This window comes from Onychomys torridus, chromosome 2, assembly GCF_903995425.1.
Source record: "Onychomys torridus chromosome 2, mOncTor1.1, whole genome shotgun sequence".
Lineage (NCBI taxonomy): Eukaryota > Metazoa > Chordata > Mammalia > Rodentia > Cricetidae > Onychomys > Onychomys torridus.
Window position 1 is genome coordinate 62981236 of NC_050444.1, and position 22158 is coordinate 63003393.

Genomic DNA, 22158 nt, shown 5'->3' on the forward strand with positions numbered 1-22158 from the left:
TGTTAGACATACAAAGTATGGCTCCTTCTGAGTACCTCTTTTTCTCCTAACTGAATAATATATCTTTAGTAAAGTTGCTGCTGCCTGTGAGGGAAGTTTCAGCCTTTGGAACAAGGTGTTTTATCTTAAACTTCTTGTTCCTGGAATCCAAGTGAGTGTGAGAGAGAGTGCTTCAGAAAAGAACCAGTTCACACTTGTCTTGCTTTTAGTTACTCTTCAGACACCTACAGACACAAACAAAGAGTTAGTGATTTTAAAAAACCAGCCTCTATGTCCCTGTTACGTTAGTATGGACCAAGTAGTATTTCTCTTGTATGGATATGCCACATTTGTGTATTCATTAATTGATAGACATTTTGGTAGTTTCTACTTTTGACTGTTAGGACCAGTATTGCTAAGAAGACTTATATGCACACTCCCTTGTTTTTCATTCTTCTGGGTGCGGTACATAGAAGTGCTGGGTCTTACCACAACTATTTAAAGGAACTACCAGATGATATTCCAAAGTGGCTCACTCTCTTGTTTTGAATTCACACTACTACTGCAGGTGTATTCCAGTTTCTGTACATCTTGCCAACCTATAGTAACTGTCTTTTTCATTATGTACTTTGTGGATGTGAAGTTGTATTTTGTGGCTTTGATTTATATTTTACTAACGAAATGATGCTAAATATCTTAAGTAGTTTTGAATACTGGATAATCTCTCTCTCTCTGTCTTTTTTTTTAAAGACAAAATTTCTCTGTGTAACAGTCCTGACTGTCCTGGAACTCACTATGTAGCCCAGGCTGGCCTCGAACTCACAGAGATCCATCTGCCTCTGCCTCCCATATCTGGGATTAAAGGTGTGCACCACCACTGCCCAGCTAGATAATCTTTTTTTAATGGAGACTTCATTGGGCCATTATGTACATTTTACTTAATATACTTTCCTTGCTTCAGTTTTCTGATAATAAATAATCACTAAATACCTTTCAGTGAATGTAGTCCTTGTAACAATGATTTAAAAAACCCTAGAGCTAGAGATGCAGCTCAGTCGTAGCACATGTGCTCTACATGTATGAAACTCTGTGTTTATCTAACACCTTGTACACATGTATGCGCGCGCGCGCGCGCACACACACACACACACACACACACACACACACAATTGAAAAAATAAGAGTAAGAGGTGTACTGAATGAAGTGTTTGGTTTATCTCTACCACTGCATACACACAGACACCCATATACACAAACATGCATATACAATTGAAAAAATAAGAACAAGAAGTGTGATGATTTTTGCTAGGAGCAGATACATGCTGTCCCATAGGCTTGGGAAGCTGAGGCAGGAGGCTCACTTTCATACAGCAGTCTGAGGCCAGCATAGCAACACAGAAAGACCCTTGTATCACTTACTTTCCTCTTGCTGACAGAATCCCGCAGACACACTTAAGGGGGAAATTTATGTGGGTTATAATTTGTAGAAAATAGTCCATTATGGCATTGCAGCCGTGCTGTGGGACTGGTTCCTGTCTGCTGCCACCTGAGTGTGAGGGAACTAGTCACGTTCAGATGTCAGGTAAGGGACTGTGCTCAAAGTAAACAGCTCAGCCCCCAACCCCCTAACCCCCAGCCCTTCAACCAAGCCCCACTTCCTAAAAGTTTGACAACCTCTCAGATCAGCGACCTTAGATTTGGACCAACTGTTGAAGCATATGAATCTGCCCAGGACACTTCACATCCAAACCTTTGTACCCTCCTCCTGGGCCCATAAGCTGGTCTGGAATCTGGGCTGGGCTGTCCCTCCAACCTCCCCAGTGACCTCCTCCCCCGACCCATGCTAAAGGTTCCACAGCTTTCTCAAGCAGCCCTCCTGAGGACACTCAGATCATAGCAGTGTGCATCTGAAAGAAAAGGATGAATGCACCTGTACCTTGTTCCTCGTTCCTTTATGACCTTACTGGTGCATTCAGAAAACTTGTTTTGAGTTTCAATTTTTCCCACTTTAGGTTTTGCTGGCTACCTCTGTTTCGGCCAGTGAGAAGCATTGGTAAATACACAGGCTCTGCTCAGAGCACCCACTCCTGCTCTGAGGAGGAGAGCTGGCTCTAGTGCTCCCGTGTAAACACTTGGAGGTTGTTGTGCTCTCTCCCTCTCTCGCTCTCTCAACAAAACAGAATCTCACTGTGTAGCCCTGGTTGGCCTGGAATTCATTATGTAGAAGAGGCTAGCCTTAAACCCACAGAGATCTGCCTTCTGAGTGCTATTTTGAATTTTTGAGGCAGGATCTCATGCATCTCATTGTGTTCTCAAATTCAATTGAGTAGGTGAGGATGATCAGGAGATCAGTCTGCCTCAGCTTTACAAGTACTGAGATTACAGGGGTGATCTGCTTTAAATGTTTTGCTTTCAAATTATGAAAACTAACCAGTGTGCCTTTAATCTCAGCACTCAGAAAGCAGAGGCGGTGGACCTCTGAATTCAGGACAGCCAGGGTTACATAATAGAGAGACAAAATTCCATCAACATGAGTCAGTAAACATATATAGCATCTAGGGTCCAGGAAACTTCACTTAGATGCTGTGATCACAGTAGTGTGGGGGTAATCCTTAATGTCTGTGGTTCATAATGGAGTCTACTGTCATTCTTGTTTTTTTGAGACAGGGTTTCTCTGTGTAGTCCTGGCTGTCATGGAACTCGCTTTGTAGACCAGGCTGACCTCGAACTCAGAGATCCACCTGCCTCTGCCTCCCGAGTGCTGGGATTAAAGGTGTGTGCCACCACCGCCCGGTTTATACTGACATTCTTATGTGGGCAGACATTGTACAATAGCTGTACAGATGTTTAACTTTCCAAGGCTCCAATTGTGCATCTGTAAAATGTGATATTGGCTTTTGTTCTGGTTGGGGAATTAGCTCAGTGGTAGAGTGCTTGTTTAGCAAGTGCAAGGCCCTAGTTTGATCCTCAGCTCGGAGTGGGAGGGAGGGGTATCGTGAGGCCAGTAACATGACTTCGTGTAATCCTGACAACCTGAGTTCAGTTCCTGGGACCCACATGCTGTAAGGAGAGAACTAACTTCTCCAAGTTATCCTCCGACCTCCACCCATGCATCATCATTGCACACCCTCTCCCCTGGTGTAACTAAAGGAGAAGAAAAGCTTGATCTTAATGGCTACATGTTTGAGACAGGCTGGCCTAAAACTCACTGTGCAGCCCAGGCAAACTGGCCGCGCTGCTGTCTCAGCTTCCTGAGTTGCTGGGATTGTAACTATGAACCACTGGACCCAGCTCAGATTTTCTTCTCAGGATTTATTTATTTTTGTATCTTAGGTATATGAGTGCTTTATTTGCATGTATGCCTGCAGGACAGAAGAGAGAATAAGATAGAAGATGACATCAGACCCCATCATAGATGGTATTTGTGGATGCTGGGAATTGAACCCAGGTCCTCTGGAAGAGCAGCCAGTGCTCTTAACAGCTGAGCCATCTCTCCAGCCTCCAGATTTTATTTTCTTAATGCTTTCTCTGGAAGTTCTGAAGGATTGAGAAATATTTCCCACAGGAAATGCACTACTTTCTGCCTTCCACTAGGCCTACTTCTTAGCACCCCTTCCACCTCAGCACGAGGATCAGTAATCGTAGGGAGCCAACCATATCTAAACCATAGCACCCCCATTATCTCTGGGCTGTGGTCTGTAACCTCTGGAGGATGCCAAACCCTCCGGTCGTGTAGCTCCACATACAAGCACTGCAGCGCCACAGCAATTGAACCAACTGCTAGTGTCCCACAGAGTGGATACTCCTCTCTGGCGGGACCGAGGGAGAGAAGATGCCGGATTTTATCACACTGTTCACAAGGTCACTAAAGACTGGTTTTTTTCTTCTGAATTTAGTTTTTATTTTGTGCATATGAGTGATTTATTTGCATGTATGCAGCATATACATGCCTGTTACCTACAGAGGTCAAAAGAGGGTGTCAGATCTCTTGGAACTAAAGTTAAGGATAGCAGCTGCTAGGCAGTAGAAGCACACGCCTTTAATCCCAGCACTCAAGAGGCAGAGGCAGGTGGATCTCTGAGTTCAAGGCCAGCCTGGTCTACAGAGTGAGTTCCAGGACAGCCAGGGCTACATGGAAAAACCCTGTCTCAGAACAACAAAACAAAATGAAAGGATAGTTTTGATTCACCCGTGTGCTGGAAACAGAGCTTGGGTTCTCTGCAAGAGCAACAAATGCTCTTAACTGCTGAACTATCTTCCAGTCCAAAAGTTAAGATGTGGGTTTTTTTTTTTTCTGGAATTTTGTTTACTATTCTTGCATTGTAGTTGATTATAAACAACTGAAACTGTAGTGAGGGAAACCGTGGCAACTCTAATGAGTTGATAGTGCTTGCCTCTACTTTTTTTGTTTTTTTGAGTCAGGGTTTCTCTGTGTAGCTTTGCGCTTTTCCTGGAACTCACTTGGTAACCCAGGCTGGCCTCCAACTCACAGAGATCGGCCTGGCTCTGCCTCCCAAGTGCTGGGATTAAAGGCGTGCGCCACCACTGCCGGGCTCTTGCCTCTACTTTTTTTTTTTTTTTAGCTGAGGATCGAACCCAGGGCCTTGTGCTTGCTAGGCAAGAGCTCTACCACTGAGCTAAATCCCCAACCTCTTGCCCCTACTTTTTAAAATTTTTATGTGCATTGGTGTTTTGTCTGCATATATGTCTGTGTGAGGATATTGGATCCCTTGGAACTGGAGTTACATTTATGAGCTGCCATGTGGGTGCTGACAATTGAACCTGGATCCTCTGGAAGAGCAGCCATTGCTCTTAACCATTGAGCCCTCTCTCCAGCCCCTTGCTTGCCTCTTCTACTCTATATTGTAGTTTTGTACAGGTCCTCCCCTGCCCCCCTCCCCCCTTTTTCCCCTTGGGAGACAGGGTCTCTATCCCAGATTGTTCTCATACTCCCTGTGTAAGCAGAGGTTGACGTTGAACTTGGCTGATGTTCCTGCCTCCACTACCCTAGTGCTGGGATTACAGGCATGTTCCATGAGTGGTTTATGTAGTGTTGGGGATCAAATCTTGTGTCTTGTTTGTGCAAAGGCAAGCCTCCTCCTACCTGAGCTCCAACAGCAGCAGCATTTTATTTCGAACCACGTGCTTACTTAAAAATATTTTTCTCTATTTCCCATGTATTCTACATTAGTTTGATAATCACAAAAACAAACTCAAACAAACAGGACCAGCTATGTAGCTCGATTGGTAGAATGTTTGCCTAGTATCTGTGAAGCCTTGTGTTTGACCATATGAGCTGGGTGTAATGGCATACACCTGTGATCTCAACTGGGTAGATGAAAGCAGGAGGGTCGTTGGCTGTATTGTGAGGTTGAGCCAGCCTCGGCTACACACATGCAACTCTGCCTTAATCACCAGAACAGTGACAAAAGAAACAAACCAGAATCTTAGACTGCTCTAGAAAAGAGAAGATATTTCTAATTATTCTTAGAGTGAAAATTTAAGAGACTTGGGCCTCTGGGCAGGGGAAGTCTGTTTATTGGAGGCTATATGGACACATCTTTAACCTTAGTCCTTAGGGTGAGGCTAAGATTGGGCCACACGTAAGTTTTCGTATAGCCTAGACTGCTCAGTGGGATCTATGAGAGGTGTTGATAATGATTGTCACCGCTTCTGCAAGTTCCTCTTTGTAGTTGAGAAGTGTCTAGGAATGCTTGTGAGGGATTATCTAGGTTAGGTTAGCTGAGGCAGGAAGACTGGCCCTGGATGTGTGGGTGCTTCTGTCCCATGGGCTGGGTCCTGGACTAAATGAAAAGGTAGAGCTAGCAGAGTAGAGTACTGGCATTTGTGTCTCTGCCGCCTCACCACAGGTGCAGTGAGACCAGCTGTCTGAAGCTCCTGCCACTGTGCTCTCACTGTGAGCCCAGACAGACTTCTTCCTTAGGTTCCTCTCGTCAGTATTTGGCACAGCAGTGACGAACAGTCCAAAAAAAAAAAGAAAGAAAGAAAGAAAGAAAGAAAAGAAAAAGAAAAGACAGTTGGGTTCCCTCAGGCAGAAGCGCTGTAGAGCCTTTGCCCATGGCTGCTTTCCCGGTTTTGTTCACGGTAGACAGAAAACACGGTGCCTTCCCCACTCCTACCCCACCTCTCCAGAGCACAGTCTTGGGGGCTGTGTGTAGGCTGAAGGCTCTGCCGTGACCACCATTCTCTATTAGGTTTTTTTCCCTATTCTAGAATGATATCTCAGCATTTAAGTGTGGTTGGTGATGAGAATTTTCTAAGTTGGGCTACATTTTAACGTTTTATTAAGGAACTATGAAATTTGTTTATTTTAAATAGGATTTCAAAGTGTTCAGCTGTCCTTGAACTCCTGATCCTCTCCCACTTGCCAAATACTGGGATATTCTTGAAAATCTTGGAGATAGCCGCTTTCCTAGGGCCTTCATAAGGGTTACTCCAGATGCATATCTAGGCTTTCTCTCCTGTCTCCTTCTCTCCATGTCTAGTAGTCCAGTCTGACCTCAAATTGTGATCCTCCTGCCTCTGTCTTCCCCATGGGCCATCATGTGTGGCTTCTGCTTCCTCCTCCTTTTCTGTTTAGGAAGCAGAGGAAGGAGACTTTCTGAGTATAACTCAGAAAGAGGAACAGACAGCAGATAAAAGGGCCCAGTGACCCCACATCCATCTGGAAAGTACAGACTGCTTCACCGTTTAGTATGTCCTTCTGTGCAGAACATACTAATCTTGTCCCAGTTTTAGTGTGTGTGTGTGTGTGTGTGTGTGTGTGTGTGTGTGTGTGTGTGTGTGTATGTATCAAGAGCGGAGAATCTGGCCAGACTACCTGGCTTCAGATCCAGGATCCAGTATTTCCTGGCTTTATGACTGTGGGCATAAACCCCTGTAAAGTAGGGATAATAATAATTACTAAGAGGTTTTTAGCTAATTTAGAGAGTCAACCCATGAAAGGTGCACATGAGCTGATGGGAGAGCTCTTACCATGTACAAGGCCCTGGGTTCGGGCCCCCAGTTCTGCTAAAACAAACAAAGCAAAACAGTAAATTCATTCAATGTTAGGTGCTGTCATTATTGACCATGAGGATCTAGGTAGAAGATTGTGCTCTATATATGTGTGTGTGTACACACACACACACACACACACACACACACACACACACACACAAGAGACCCAAAGGTGCTTTGTGGGGTTGCTGCCCATAGAAGGAAGTGTTAGGTTTGTATATTAAGTACATGTGCTTACAGGTATGCACTGGTAGGTGACTGACAGAGGTGTCATACAGTTTTAGAAGAACAACTGGGCCATCCTTGAGTGGGTGGCTGTCCCCCTCCTCCAGCCATGTACAGTGAAGAAGGGGAGGAGCCAAAGGGAATAGGAGAAAGGATGGACAGACTCAGTTGGTCTGGTGTGCAGGCTTGGTTCACAGACTAACTAATCTGGGAGGATGGTCTGCACAGTGCAAGTGCCGACATGCTGCCTGCTTCACTGAGCACAGGACTGAGTTGGGTGGGGAGAGCAGCCCCTGGGCTCACACCTCCTCTCTCTGCTGTATCTCTGCAGTATGACTTCTCCTTGGAGAAGAAAGCCATTGAGTGGGCTGAAGATGTTAAGCTGATCCAGGAAGCTCAGCGAGACGCAGAGCGGAAGGCTGAGGATGCGGAAGCTAAGGTGAATTCGAAGAGTGGCCCGGAGGGCGACAGCAAAACGAGCTTCTCCAGGAGTCACAGCGCAGCCACCATGCCGCCTCCGATCAACCCCATCCTCGCCAGCCTGCAGCACAACAGCATCCTCACTCCGACTCGGGTTAGCAGTAGTGCCACAAAGCAGAAAGTCCTCAGCCCGCCGCACACAAAGGCCGACTTCAATCCTGCCGACTTTGAGTGTGAAGAGGACCCGTTTGATAACCTGGAGTTAAAAACCATCGACGAGAAGGAAGAGCTGAGAAACATTCTGGTAGGGACCACTGGACCCATCATGGCTCAGTTACTGGACAGTGACTCACCCAGAGGAAGCTCAGGGTCTGTGTTACAGGACGAGGAGGTCTTGGCGTCCTTGGAGCAGGCAACCTTAGATTTCAAGCCTCTTCATAAACCCAACGGCTTTATAACCCTACCACAGTTGGGCAACTGTGAAAAGATGTCGCTGTCTTCCAAAGTGTCCCTGCCCCCTATCCCCACAGTAAGCAATATCAAATCTCTGTCCTTCCCCAAACTTGACTCTGATGACAGCAGTCAGAAGACAGTCAAGCTGGCGAGCACTTTCCATAGCACATCCTGCCTCCGAAGTGGCACGTCCCGGAACTTCCTAAAGCCTTCCGCCCAAAGCAGTGCCAGGGAGCTCAATGGGGACCATACTCTTGGGCTTTCAGCTTTGAACTTGAACAGTGGCACCGAGGTGCCAACCCTGACATCTTCCCAGATGCCTTCCCTCTCTGTCTTGTCTGTGTGTACAGAAGAATCATCACCTCCAAATACATGTCCCACAGTAAGTTTTCAGTCCTGATTTACAGTCTCTAATTTAGAGTCCCATTTAGCAAAGGTCTCCCACAAGGCTCAGTGTCTGATGGGACACTGTAGTGTGGCTTTGCTATCAGACAGGTAGGATTCTGGTCACTGTCCTGAGGGCTGGTCCTTTGAACAAGTCTTACTTTTGAACTCAGCTTGGATATTTATTTATCTTTGGTGGTTCTTCAGTGCCAGGGATCAAACCCAGGGCATTGCCATGGTAGACAAGCACTCCACCACTGTCCTACGCCTCCACCTAAACCATGGTTAACGGTCACCTCCTGCATCTTTAAGACTTTTTCCTTTGCAAATATAGGAGATAACAGCCCTTGGGAATGTATTTCTCTGTTGAATCCTGGTTCTTTTTATACTGATATGCCTTAATAGGTTTTTGTGCTTGTTGTGTTGGTGGTTTTAGTTGAGACAGGGTCTTGGTGTGTAGCCTGGATCTCCTACCTCCACCTCGTGGTGTGGGTCACAGGTGTGTGCCTCTGTGCCTGGCTCTCTGGGTGTTGTCTCTAGACCCACCTTTCCTGTAGACGTTCCTTTCCACTCCCTTTCTTCTCCTAGCTTCCCCGGTCTCATTGTTCTCTGTTTTTGTTTTTTTTATCATAACATGACTCTTTAGGATTTACATTTCTTCAGACTAAATGGTCTCTAGTAACTGGTAGAAATCTGTCCTTTAAAATCTGTGGATTATAATTGTGTGCAGGCTTGAAAGGAAGGGTCGAAGGATGTGTTAGGATGGATTGATAAAAAGATGACAACTTTTCTCATCCTGAAGAAAATCTAAATTGTTTGGTTTTTGTTTTTCGAGAGAGTGTTTCTCTGTGTACTCTTAGCTGTCCTGGAACTCACTTGGTGGACCAGGCTGGCCTTAAATTTACAGAGACGTGTAAGTTCACCTGTCTCTGCCTCCTGAGTGGTGGGATTAAAGGTGTGCTGCACCACCTTTGGCAAAAAAATCTGTTTTTGCTACACAAAATCAGGGCAGTTTCTTTGTCACAGGTAGTATAAGCTCAGCTGTTGATGTGTGTTTCTGCCCCAGAACAACATTTCTGTATCCTGGGCTGCATAAATGTTAGAAGTCCCAAAGTTGCTTGCTATACTAGCTCATAGATATTTTTAAACGACAGCATGGAAAAGATTGTTTAGAGCCAGGAAGGAACCTGGTTGCGTTGGTAGGAGACCACAGTAAGCGTTCTGCTAGCCAGTAGAAAGATGAAAGCTGGCTAGCCTTCCGAGTGCACCTCCCGAGCAGCAGCACTTCTGTGGATGATGGTGTGAGCGCCTGCACTGTCAGAGAGCTCCCAGCTTGTAGACATGCAGGGCCTTGGCCCAGGGAAACTTGACAGACTGCTGAGCATCCTTGTTTCTCCTTGGAGTGGGCTGGATCCTATTCCTCCCGGAAAGTTGCTGGTCTCTGGTCAGCACCCTATTCCTTTTCATGACATCCTAGATGCATTAGGTAAATGAAAAGCACCCTGGAATGAAGGGAGTTGTTCAGCCAGTACCCAGCCTCATTTAGATGAACCCCTCAGAGACCAGAACCAGAGAACTGACAGCATAACCTTTTCTCAACCAGAACACTGGTCATGTTTGCCCAGCCTGATTGTGGTGTCATCTCAGGGTCAGAAGAGGCCTGTGTCTTGGTGAGCTCACTGCTTTCAGTTCGTAGATGTGAACAGCTGGAGTTCTGGTGTTTCTTTAAGGAGGTTATGATCATTTCCCATGGGAACAAAGCCTGGTTCCCATCTAGGCCTTTGTAGTGTGAGGTTTGGGAGCTCTCAGTGAGAGAAGAACTCCTCTCCAGGATCATAGTGTACTCCCTCAAATGGGAACTTTAGAACTGACCTGGAGTCAGGCTCTTGCTATCTTAGATGGCCTTCCTTCCCCCCTCCCCTGCCATCTTCTCTCTTTGGTTTTCCAAGACAGGGTTTCTCTGTGTAGCTCTGGCTGTCCTGGAACTTGCTCTGTAGACCAGGCTGGCCTCAAATTTACAGAGATCCACCTGCTTCTGCCTCCTGAGTGCTGGATCAGAGGTATGGGCCACCACCAGGCTACATGGCTGTTCATTCTCATTGTTCAGGTTTTGATTCCATGGTTTACTGTTCATATAAACAAAATAACATTAGAAGTTAAGGAACTCATGGGTCCTCTCGAGTCACGCAATGGGCCCTTATTCTTAGGCCATTGTAGAACTACCTCTGAGTCCTTCAGGAGCCTTGTTCTGCTTTTGAGTGAGGCTCATTATGCCTTGGACCTTTGATCTGGTTTACACACTCACACTCAAGCGCCTTCCACCTGCAGTTCAGGAGATCACTTTCCACTTCAACTTCTCTGACTTCTACATTTATTAATTGCAGCAAATAAAAAAAGAACACCAGTTGTCTTTACAGTTTTGTTTTTTTGTTTTGTTTTGTTTTTTGGAGACAGGGTTTTTCTGTGTATCTCTGGCTGTCCTGGAACTCACTCTGGACTCAAACTCACAGAGATCAACCTTCCTCTGCCTCCTGAGTGCTGGGATTAAAGGTGTGCGCCACCACTGCCCGGCCGTTTTTGTAAATTTTTATCACGTTTATTTTGTGTGTGTGTGTGTGTGTGTGTGTAGATCAGAAGACAGCTTGTGGGAGCTGGTTCTGTCTGTCCACAATATGGTTTCTGGGGGTCAAATTCAGGTGGTCAGGCTTGGTGGCAAGTGCAATCTCCAGACTTTTCTTTCCTCCCCCGACCCCTCTCTCTGTCTCTCAAGATTGCTTCATTTTTTATGATTGTTTGCCTGCATGTATATATGTGCACCACATGTGTGCCTGAGAAAGTCAGAGTATGCTGGATTCCTGGGAACCGGAGTTAAAGACAGTGTGAGTGGCCATGTGGGCACTGGGACAAACCCAAATCCTCTGCAAGAGCACAGGAGCTGAGCTGTCGCCAGCCTCCTAAACCCCCAGGTTCTGTCATTGCAGTAACTCTGAGGGAGGCTGGTTTCTGCACCTCCACTCCCACCTGTAGAGGCTTCGAGACCCTCCTTCAGTCTCTGGAGAGTTCGAGATTGACCATTGCTTCTCTTATCAGTTAGTGGGTTGGGTGGCCCTTCTCGGTCTCCACAAGCTGAGGGTTAGCCCAGTTTTTAGTCACTGAATATAAAAATTAAAATCATGGGCTGGAGAGATGGCTCAGAGGTTAGGTACACTGCCTGCTCTCCCAGGGGTCCTGAGTTCAATTCCCAGCAACCACATGGTGTGGCTCACAACCATCTGTAATGAGATCTGATGCCCTCTTCTGGCCTGCAGTCATACATGCTGCATATATAATAAATAAATCTTAAAAAAAAAATTAAAATCACATTTTATGCTTGCCAGTAAGTACATTTTATCTTTTTATTGAAAGAATTCCTAATGAGAAAGGACTGCCTAAATGCAGTAATGGTGTTGTATCTGAGTTAGTATTGTACCACACATACACAAAATTGTACCCATAATAATCATAATCATGCATTAGAAACTTGATGAATGATTTGAAACACTCTGTAATTTTGACAAGGGATCCTTTACTTTTTGGAGATAGTCTTGCTGTGTAGCCCAGGCTATCCTTGACTTCAGGATCCTTCTCCTTTTTAAGCCCCAGTAATAAGGGATCCTTTTAAACATTATCCATATAGGGTATCCTTAGTATGGTGCCTGTTTGATTAATAAAACATTATGTGAAGGAGACATTCATGTATCTCTGTTCAGGAAGTATTCTCAGTCCTAATATTTAAAAAAAGAAAGGATGCGGGCCGGGCGGTGGTGGTGCACGCCTTTAATCCCAGCACTTGGGAGGCAGAGACAGGTGGATCTCTGTGAGTTCGAGGCCAGCCTGGTCTACAAAGCGAGTCCCAGGAAAGGCACAAAGCTACACAGAGAAATCCTGTCTCAAAAAACGAAAAAAAAAAAAAAACAAAAACAAAACAACAACAACAACAAAACAAAGGATGCTTCCCTCCGTCCTAGCTTTTAAGAGCCTGTGTATTGAGCTGGAGAGCTGGCTTAAGGGTTCTTGCTGCCCTCACAGAGGACCTAGGTTTGGCTCCCAGGACCTACATGATGGCTACTAACCATGTCTCATGACATCTTCTGGGCTTTGCAGTCACCAGGCATGCACATGGATACATAGATGCAGGCAAGCATATACATACATAAAAATCCAAAAACCTTTTAGTCTGGGCATGGCATGGTGGCATATGCCTTTAATTGGAACACACTGGAAGCAGAGGCAGGCAGATCTCATGAGTCGAGGCCAAATTGGTTTACACAGAGAATTCTTGGCTTACAAATGAGATCCTATCTTTAAAACAAAAACTGGGGCTGAAGAGATGGCTTAGTGGTGAAGAGCACTGGCTGTTCTTCCAGAGGACCTGAGTTTAATAAAACAAAAACAACCAAAACTACCTAATAGTCATATGACTTTATTATAATACCGTTGGCTATTTATATTGTTTCTAATGTTTATTACAAATGATGTTGAAATGACTATTATATAAATAAATCTTACATTTTTATATGTTTTGCTTATATATGTTTGCATGCTATGTGCATGCCTGGTATCTGTGGAGTTCAGAAGGATCTGGAGTTATGGACAGTTGTGAGCCACCATGTGGGTGCTGGGGACCAAACTCAGATCTGCAAGAGCAACAGTGCTCTTAACACTGAGCCATCCCTCCAGCCCTCGGTTTGCATTGTAGTATTCCCAAAGACTGGTTCCCTAGAAGTATACCAGATCAAAGAATTTTACCAGGCTTTCCATATTGCCACATTTACCTGAAGGGGCCAGATAACATTTCCAGCAGCAGTGTATTAGAGGACTGCACATATTCCAAAAGTACTTTCTAGAATGTTTGTTAGAATTTTTGTTTGGTTTCAAGACAGGTTCTCTGTGTAGCTTTGGCTGTACCTGAACTCACTGTGTAGACAGGCTGATGTCGAACCCAGGTGTCTGCCTGGCTTTTGGGGGGCTTTGTAAAGGGAGAGGCGCGTGTGTTGGAACAGTCCTGACTCCTAGCTGGGCTCGTGTGAGAGCTGCCTTCACGCCTTCAGAAGCTGGTGCTCTGGAGTCCACACCAAGCTAGCTCCTGAGAAGGCCCACATAATCTTGAGTTTGTAAAGTGGTTAGATTGGTTTATGCATACTCTCCCATGGCTCCTGTAACTTGCTGAAGCCCCTGGAAATGGGCTGCTTAGAGTATGCTTGAAGTGATATTTCAATGGAAGCTGCTAGTCTATAGGCCTTCGGTCTTCCTGGCTTTCCTCAGGAGAGTTTGAGACCATCTGGTTATAGCAGAACTTGCTTTCGGACAGAGGGCTACTCATTACCTCACTCTGCCCAATAGAAAAAGAAAAGAAGGGAAAATACAGTGTATTTTCTTTGGTGCTTGGGAGCTGAGCTGCCCTGTGCCTTAGGCTTCACTCAGAGATGTAACCAGTCAGATGAGAACTGGGGCGGTCCAGTGGCAGGCAGCAAGCTGCTTGTAGCCAGTGTAAGTACACTGTGGCCAGGAGTCCAGCCTAGTGTGGCAGATACTCCTGTCTTAGCTCCAGGGGGCAGCAGCGTTAGCAGGGAATGAAGCAGAGCATGTTGGGGGCAAAGATAAGTGCCCTCAAAATCCTGAGCTCCTGTGCTCACTGTGTATGGGAAGCCCAGACCAGTGACAAGCAGAAGTGCGACCAGGACAGTCAGTTATAGAGAGGGAAAGTCTGAAGTGAATGACCCTTAAGGACTTTGAGATACAGGGCCGGTGGATGCAGAGAGGAATCTGCAAAGCCTGCTCTACCTAACCTGTAGGTAGGTTCAAACTCCGAACTGCTTTCTAAGTGACGGATGGGGTTCGGGGCACGGGCATGTGCTGTCTGCTTTCCTGTCGGGTACTTGGTACTCTTCTTTTTGCCCCACCATGCCTGGGCAGCAACCTGGGCCTCAACTCATCTTGTTTGACCTTGTGTTTCTATTGCCAGGTCACGCCTCTGAACTTCCCAGTGTCACAAGTGCCCAACACGCCCAGCTGTCCCCAGGCCTATCTGGAACTGCAGGCGCTGTCTCCGGGTGAGCGGCAGTGTGTGGAGACGGTAGTCAGCATGGGCTACTCCTACGACTGTGTCCTGAGAGCCATGAAGAAGAAAGGAGAGAATATCGAGCAGGTGACATGCGGTCTGCAAGGTCTGGGTGGCAGAGCCTGGTGGCCTCAAGTCAGGGCCGTGATCTGCCTGTCCTAGAGTGCCTGCCGCTCCAGCCGCCTCCTCTCTGGGTTTGGGGGACCTGGGCAGGTTCAGGGGGTCTGCAAGTTTGGCAGTAGTCCTTCTCTAGGACTGCTTGGAGAAAGCCTGGGGGTGGGTACTGGAGCTGTTGTCACCCCCACCCCTTTGTTTCCTCTGTCACCAGAGAGGACAGAACTGAGCATGTGGTTAGATGTGTCAGTCTAGCCTTTTTTTTTTTTTTTTTTTTTGAGATAAGGTCTTGTGTAGCCCGGGCTGCTTGGAAGTAAGCTAGGCTGAGGCTGGCACTGGACTCATGGTCCTTTGTCTTCACCTTCTGAGTGCTAGCATATAGGTGTAGTCTATGACTCCTGCCTTACCTCCAGGAACTTTTGTCATGGCTGTACAGCAAGTTCTGAAGAGTGTCTTCTAGTCTCCTTCTACCTGGGGCCTTTTCTGACACGCACTGTATTATTTTTGAGGGCTGTCATCTTTTCCTGAGTGCTGAGTTGATGTTGTGGGAGTTGAGTCAGCTGTGACAGCACTTCCTTTGGGAAGTGGCTGCTCATTCTAGAAGGGTGTGCCAGTCTGTTTACCAAGTGATGCCTGTCCAGGATCTGATGACTGGGGAGGGACAGGGATTTCACACCGACGGTCTAGAACTCAGCAGCAGCTCAGACTGTTTCTTTTCTCAGATTCTCGACTATCTCTTTGCACATGGACAGCTTTGTGAGAAGGGCTTTGACCCTCTCTTAGTGGAAGAGGCTCTGGAGATGCACCAGTGCTCAGAAGAAAAGGTAGGAACCTTCAGCATTCACGGGAGTTGTGTCTGGTGTTCTCCCTGGCCTCCATCCTGTGCTTTCCACTGACTGCAGGCAGAAGCAGTCACACACAGAGCCCCTGTGCCCGAACAGGATGAGTCCCACCTTAGTATAGGTGAAGCAGAGCGTTGAACCCCAGGGACAGGAAGGGAAAATTGAGTTGGGCTAAAAGCAAGGCTTTGAATGGCTTGGGCCATTGCTAGAATTTCTGCCTTCCTCCTACACAGAGAGCAACCTTTAGGGGTTCAATACTTTGTCTTGGTGGGAATATTCATGTGGGCAGTAGGACTCTTACAGAGGTCAGCAAGTGAGTTCACAGCCCACCTCTGCTTGTCAGGGAACTATACAAAGACCCAGGAGATTCTAGTTGAAGGCTACAGATCCTCCACTGCAGTATACCTCTACAGTCAGCTGGTCTGTGTGTCTGGACCTTTTTATAATGTGTTCTCCTTTGTCCCACAGATGATGGAGTTGCTTCAGTTGATGAGCAAATTTAAGGAAATGGGCTTTGAACTGAAAGACATTAAGGAAGTTTTGCTATTACACAACAATGACCAGGACAATGCTTTGGAAGACCTCATGGCCAGGGCTGGAGCCAGCTGAGACCAGGCCCTGCCACAGCCCTGCCACAGCACCACCATCCCCCAGGAGGCCCTGCACAGCTCACTTGTGAGGAAGAAGGGACATGCTTCCAGATTTTCTTTGGGGGTTAGGTCAGGTGTGGAGATGACATTTGCTAGTCTCTGTGAGCCCAGGCCCGAACTGGGGGGAAAAGTAGGAAGACTTGGGCATACAAATGCCCTGCTGGCTCCTTCAATATTAAACATATCTGTATTTTGAGAAGTGTCCTTCCCACATTGGCCTTTCAGAAAGACTACTTGGATCTTTCTGGGGTCTCTTATTTCTTCAGCCAAAATCTGGCCTGGCTCCCAAGAGGTGTGGGAAGAAGAGGAGGGGCAGACTGCTGCTGTTTGGGGGCTAGATGCTTTCCTCTCTGCCACAACATAGGCAGACTGAACTCTAACCCAAGTTGAATACAAGAAAGAGGTTCTTCCAGGGGCCCACCATCCCCCAGCAGTCCTTAGTGTTACACTGGTTCTGGAATGTCTCTGCGATACAAAAGATGCACTTTTCCTCATGGGCAGAGTCTTCTGCTAGGCGGTTCCCATGTGTCCCTTCCAGACTGTTTCTTTTGGCTTAGACCATAACCCTCTACTGCCCAGGGCATTGGAGCCCCTATGCTGGGAAGTGGTGTCAGGTTGAGTGATCACTGGCCCCTTCTCAGCACACTGAGCTGGTGAGAAAACAGGCCACGACTAGTCACTCGGCACTAACCCCGTTCCTGACCAGCCTCCTCCAGCCCTGCTTTAGGATGACACAGAGTAACATCTAGGCATAGAAACCACTCTGGTTTGTTTGTATTATGTTCGACACCATTAAAGATATAACACAGTCTTGAATCTAAAATAATTTGCTAACTATTTTGACTCTTCAGAGAACTACTAATAAAAACCTAAAAGGTATGTCGTGCTGCTTAAAATTCTTTATTTCAAAAAACGGCCTGACTTAGGATGGCAGCAGGTGGCAGAATTCATTTCAGTACACTTGTCCCACTGGGGGCCTGTGGGACCTGGAAGCTGGCCCTGCTGTCTTCTCTGGGGTTTGGTTTACAAATACAGACCCAAAGATCTCTTTAAACCTGACCTAGTGCAGTCTCTTGCCAAAGTGGAGGAGGGGCAGACTAGGCTTCAAGGTATTCTTTTAAAAATGAAGGTCCCTCCTCTGCCTGGGAATGCCGCCATTCCTACAGCCACAGCAAGGCTAAAGTGCTCTCCAGCTCTCACTGGCACCATGGAGCTGTCAGAACTAATAATCCCTCAAGTTTCCTAGTTCTGGAGTAGAATCCCACGTCCTTTTGGAGCTACTGGCTGGGAATGGTCTCTGGTTTTTAGTGGCCATGTGAGGAGGCTCTGTACAGCCATAAGCTAGGCGCAGGCTGCCCTCTGGTGGCTAGTTCAGGCACTGCCTGGCCTGTTCTACAGCTTTTCAAGCTCTTTTGAATCAGCCCTTGACCTTTTAAATAGAGCCAGATCTCACTATACAGCCCAGGTTGGTTTCAAGGTCCTCATTCTGCCTCAGCCTCCCAAACACTGGGATTACAAGTGAGCAATGCCATACCTGGCTTATCTTGGCCTTTTAGACAGAACTCCTAAAACCTTAGGAAGTCCTTAAATTCATGTTGTAGTGGCTTCTGGTCTCAGCTGTGACACATGAACCTCAGGTTAACTCAGGGAGACCTCCAAAACTAATGGGCTCTCAGTCTCTGTTTTCCCTGAAAAGGTGATACAGGAGATGGGGCGGTGGTTCAATCAATAAAGTGCTTGTGGTGCTGAGTGCTGGGTGCTGGGGTTGGACCTCTAGCATCCATGCGGAGCCTGGAGCAGCGGGGTATAGTGGTGGACACCTTTAATCCCAGCACATGAGGAGCAGAGGCACAGGCAGGGGGGAACTTATTGGCTAATTAGTCTAGCTAAATCAGCAGTGAAACAGCAGAGGAGGATTGTGGGTACCTGATAACATCTGGCCTACACACAGTAATATAGCAAGAATTCATTTTAAGAGTAACGGTGTGTTTGTTCCTGTAGCAGAGGGTAGAATTGACTACACACAAAGAGCCAAGACACCCATAGCAAAGGGTGTGGCTGGCCCGGGTGTCCTGGAAGACTCAAGCCCAGGCAATGGACTTGCCCGAGATCCTCCAGCCTGTCTAATCATTTGGAGGTACTGGGAGTGAGGAGTCATAGACAGGAGCTAGGTTCTTCCACAAAAACTGTGAGGGCTTGTAGGTTCTGTCTTAGGCCTGCTGTTTTAGCGAAAAGCAAATGAGAGAAATGTGTTGCCATCAGCCTTCTATCTCAAAGCTGGGTTTCAGGGAAGGGAACTGTAAGCATAAAGCCTAACCCCCAACCCAGCTGCTCTTAAGGCACCAAGAGTTGTTCAGTTTATATTTTCCGAAACTAAAGCTCCATGCTCTGGTGGGGAGGAAGGAGCTCACCCAACTGCCTGGCTGGTACCAATGCTGTAGTCTGTGAGGACAGAAAGGCACATCAGTCAGTAATAAGGCTGTTGACTCAGCATGTGGTCCCTAACCTCTGACCTCTGGCCTCCAGGTTACCACTGAACACCCCGATTTCATCCTCAAACTTAGGAACATCTACAGTTATTAGACCAGATATGTTCCTACAGACACAGGTCAACAAAGCAAATATTCTGAGCCCCAAAGAGAAGGGGACATGAAGGTCTTCAGCCTGGTCCTTTCCTGTGGTTGGAAGTGAGGTAATCTGAGGTCTGTCCCTGAGCAGTGTGACCATCCAAGACCATGTATGGCTAGAGTGAGAGAGAGGCAGGACAGGGCGTGCTGGTTTGCAGGAAGGCCCTGGCAGAGCCTCTTCCAGCTCCAGAGAGTACAGCAGTGTCCACCCAGGGTGAGCCCTTCCTCTAGGACACCACAGTTCTCTTGGGGGCTGCAGCCGGCCTGTGGCATGTGAGGTACAGCTGTAGCTGGCTTCTTAGGCTCTGGATGCATTTAGACTTCAAAGCCATGATCTCATCCAGCTGGGTCACAAAATCTTCAAAATCCTAAGAAACAAGAAAAGTGGAGGTTTTTCTCTTGATGACCCTTATCTTTTTTTTTCTTTTTTCTTTTTTTTTGAGCTGAGGACCGAACCCAGGGTCTTACGCTTGCTAGGCAAGCGCTCTGCCACTGAGCTAAATCCCCAACCCTTTAGTCTGTTTTTTTGTGTAAAGTTTTTGTTTTGTTTTGTTTTGTTTTTTAATGTCTATGAATGTTTTGTCTACATACCATGTATATACTTGGAGATACCCATGGAATTTAGAAGAAGATTTCAGATCTTCTGGGACTGGAGTTCTGGATGGTTGTGAGTTACCCTGTGGGTGTTAGGAACCAAACCTGGGTCCCCTACAAGGGCAATGAGCACTCTTAACTGCTGAGCTTTCTCTCCAGTCCCCTAGTCCCTGTCCCCAGGGGAAAACCTTAGAAGTTTCCATGGCTTGGGGTGGGCCCCATTCTCTGCGTTTGAGACACTTTATAAGTGGAGGCTATATTCTGCAAAGGAGTGCTTACAAACAGAGCTTTGGGTCTGCAGGCTGTAAGCAGCAAGATGGTCACTGCTACCGTAATCGCAGGGAAGGGCCCCAATAAACCTTCAGGAAGGCAGGATGACTAACACAGAGGCTGGAAAGCACTTAGCTTGGTGGTGAGCAGTGTAGCTCTGTTTTCCACCTTACCCAGACCCTCAAAGGGCCACAAGGCCTCGGCAGTTAGTACACAACAGCAGAACTTCGTGTCATGAATACCACGGCAAACGACCATCCAACAAACCACAAGCTGGCTGTCAACAGCCCATGTGGCTTTTCTACTTACATCAGACTCCATCTGGGCCACTAAGGTCTCCTCCTTCAAGTCCAGCCCAGCCATTTCATCCAGCTGTTCCTGGTGTGCACGGATGACCACCTGCCTAGGGACATGTAGAAGAAACTGACCCTTCTGGTTTCCCGTACTCAGGGATAGCCTTTGGAAACTGAGCCTCATTTCATACTAGGAGCTACCTCCGCCCAGTGTGGTAAGGCCAGCAGGCCACTCCTTGCTTTCTCCTCTGTTCTGCTTTCAGAACTAGTCAAGGGGTTGGGAAGTACCCACAAGATACAGGAAGAGACACACTTCTCTGGATGTCCCTGCTTAGAGGCTGCTGCTTAGAGGCTGCCTGTTTTCCACGGCTTCCCGGAGAGAAGCTATAAAGCTGTAACAGCTTGTGTATTTGGTACAAGGTCTGCTCTTATTTCCACTTATGGAGGGTCCAGGACCAAAGCAGGTCAGAGCTAAAAGCTGAACATCTACCTCTGGACAGACTCTAATGACTAGTCAGAGAACACAACGGGAGCACCAAGTCTGCCCACTATAGAGGCAAGCAAACTGGAAAGGGCATGTGGTGTTGAAGGGGCTTAAATCTTAAGAACAAAGTCCAACTTACTGTGCCTGCTGCAGTGTAAGTGGACAGAGTGTCCCTGAGGCCGTGGGAGAACAGCTGGGGACCACGGGAGGGTCTGATGCTAAGCACTTTGAGACTGGCCTGTGCTTGAGCCACAAGATGTCCTTGTAAGAGGGCTTGCTGGAGTCTGTGGAGGAAACAAGCTCCTGCCAGCTAAACCCTGAAGCATGCTTTCTCTCCTGGGCCCAAGGACCGCCAGCTACATCATTGCTTCCTGTAGATGAGGTGAACAAAGGTGTAGAACAGGGTACCCCAGCCTGTATGATGGAGAAGGGCTTTCTTGGGAGTGACAGGGCGCTCCTCAGTTCAGTCTCTTCTTCAGCCTTGTCATCGTATGGACCACCATGACTCTGGGGCAAGAGTGCAGGCCTTCTGCTCTGGCAGGCCTCCCTGTTGGGCAGCCTGTCAGGTGAATACTGATGGATGGGTGATGGGGACAGAGCTGGAAGACCACTGCTTGGCCGATTGTCAGGGGGAGATGAGGACAGCCACAGATGCGCAGTTGCTGTAGACACTGGCAAGGCAGCCTCTTGATTGTAAGATGACACTGTGTGTCCCACTGCGGGCCCTCCTATGATCTCAGCCATGAGACCATGCCCAGCTCCATCCTGGACAATCTGCTCCACGGAAGGAGAGTCCTCCTGACCAGGGGTCTCCAGGAGGGACATGGTGAGAGGAGCCATGAGTCCAGAAGCATTTGCAGAGCACAAATGTAACTGCTCTCCTGAGTCTTCTTGGAAATTAGCACTGCTGTTCACTGTTCCTGGTGCCTGAGTCACTCTGTCTTCACTGACTTCTCTCAATGGTGTGGAGACTCTATCTCTTTGGTCTGGGGATCCAGAAACTGCAATGTGGGACAGTGGGAAAGACAGCCCATCTTCTGGGAATGGCAAGCTACCCTCAGCCTGCCCAGGAACCTCATTTCTGAAGGCCTCCAGTCTGATGTCAAAGGCTTGAGCTCCATCCATTTTTTGGTGATGCACAAAATCTACCTGTGAGGAGGAAGGCTTCTGGGCCACGTTGTCCTTGGGAGAGGGTCCTGAGGAGGCAGAGGCTTCCTCCTTGCTCCAGTCCGAGCACACTTTACTTGGGCTGTGGCTCTGATTGAGTGCTCCTCTGCTGTGGCGCATTATGGCATCCCTGGAACACGCCCAGCTGTCATCTGGGCCCCTCTCCTCACCATCTGTCTCAGAGCTGAAACGCAAACACTGCTGCCTTTCTGCCAGCTGCTCCTCAGGGCTGTGCTCGCTGTTCTGATGAAGGAAGAACGAGCTCCCGCTCTTCTCTACGGTGGCCCTCTGCACGTGTGAGAAGGAGTCCTCACTGAAATCGCTGTCATCCAGGTCCTCCGTCTGGGCTCCAGCATGGCTCTCAGGATTTGAGTGGAGCTGACCTTCTGAGGGCCTGTGCTGACACAGAAGCCTTTCCAGTGGTTGGTATTTCAGCTTCTGCTTGAGGAGTGGTGGCTGCTGGAACTGCTGGTGGTAAAATCGCAAATGTTCTTCCCTTTCCTTCTGCTGGGGAAGGGAATTCGTCCAAGCTTTAG

The 22158-nt window shown here is 47.5% G+C and overlaps 2 protein-coding genes across 4 annotated transcripts in view; one reads left to right on the forward strand and one right to left on the reverse strand.

Moving 5' to 3' along the window:
* Positions 1-17066, forward strand: part of Ubap1 (ubiquitin associated protein 1) — a 56643-nt gene extending 39577 nt beyond the window's left edge. The window contains exons 4-7 of one of the 3 annotated variants that reach the window (XM_036179197.1): positions 7556-8479; positions 14486-14668; positions 15418-15519; positions 16006-17066. In XM_036179197.1, the coding sequence (XP_036035090.1) occupies positions 7556-8479; positions 14486-14668; positions 15418-15519; positions 16006-16146 (1350 nt within the window). In that variant the 3' untranslated portion in view covers positions 16147-17066. The remainder of the gene's footprint in view (positions 1-7555; positions 8480-14485; positions 14669-15417; positions 15520-16005) is intronic. The other 2 variants (XM_036179198.1, XM_036179199.1) reach the window with 2 other exon arrangements.
* Positions 17067-17078: 12 nt separating this feature from the next.
* The window catches only part of Kif24 (kinesin family member 24), a 45676-nt gene continuing 40596 nt past the window's right edge, over positions 17079-22158 (reverse strand). The window contains exons 10-12 of the mRNA XM_036179200.1: positions 20595-22158; positions 19988-20081; positions 17079-19182 (exon numbers count right to left, since the gene is read on the reverse strand). The exon at positions 20595-22158 is cut by the window's right edge and continues 605 nt beyond it. Coding sequence (XP_036035093.1) covers positions 19042-19182; positions 19988-20081; positions 20595-22158 — 1799 coding nt within the window. The 3' untranslated portion in view covers positions 17079-19041. The remainder of the gene's footprint in view (positions 19183-19987; positions 20082-20594) is intronic.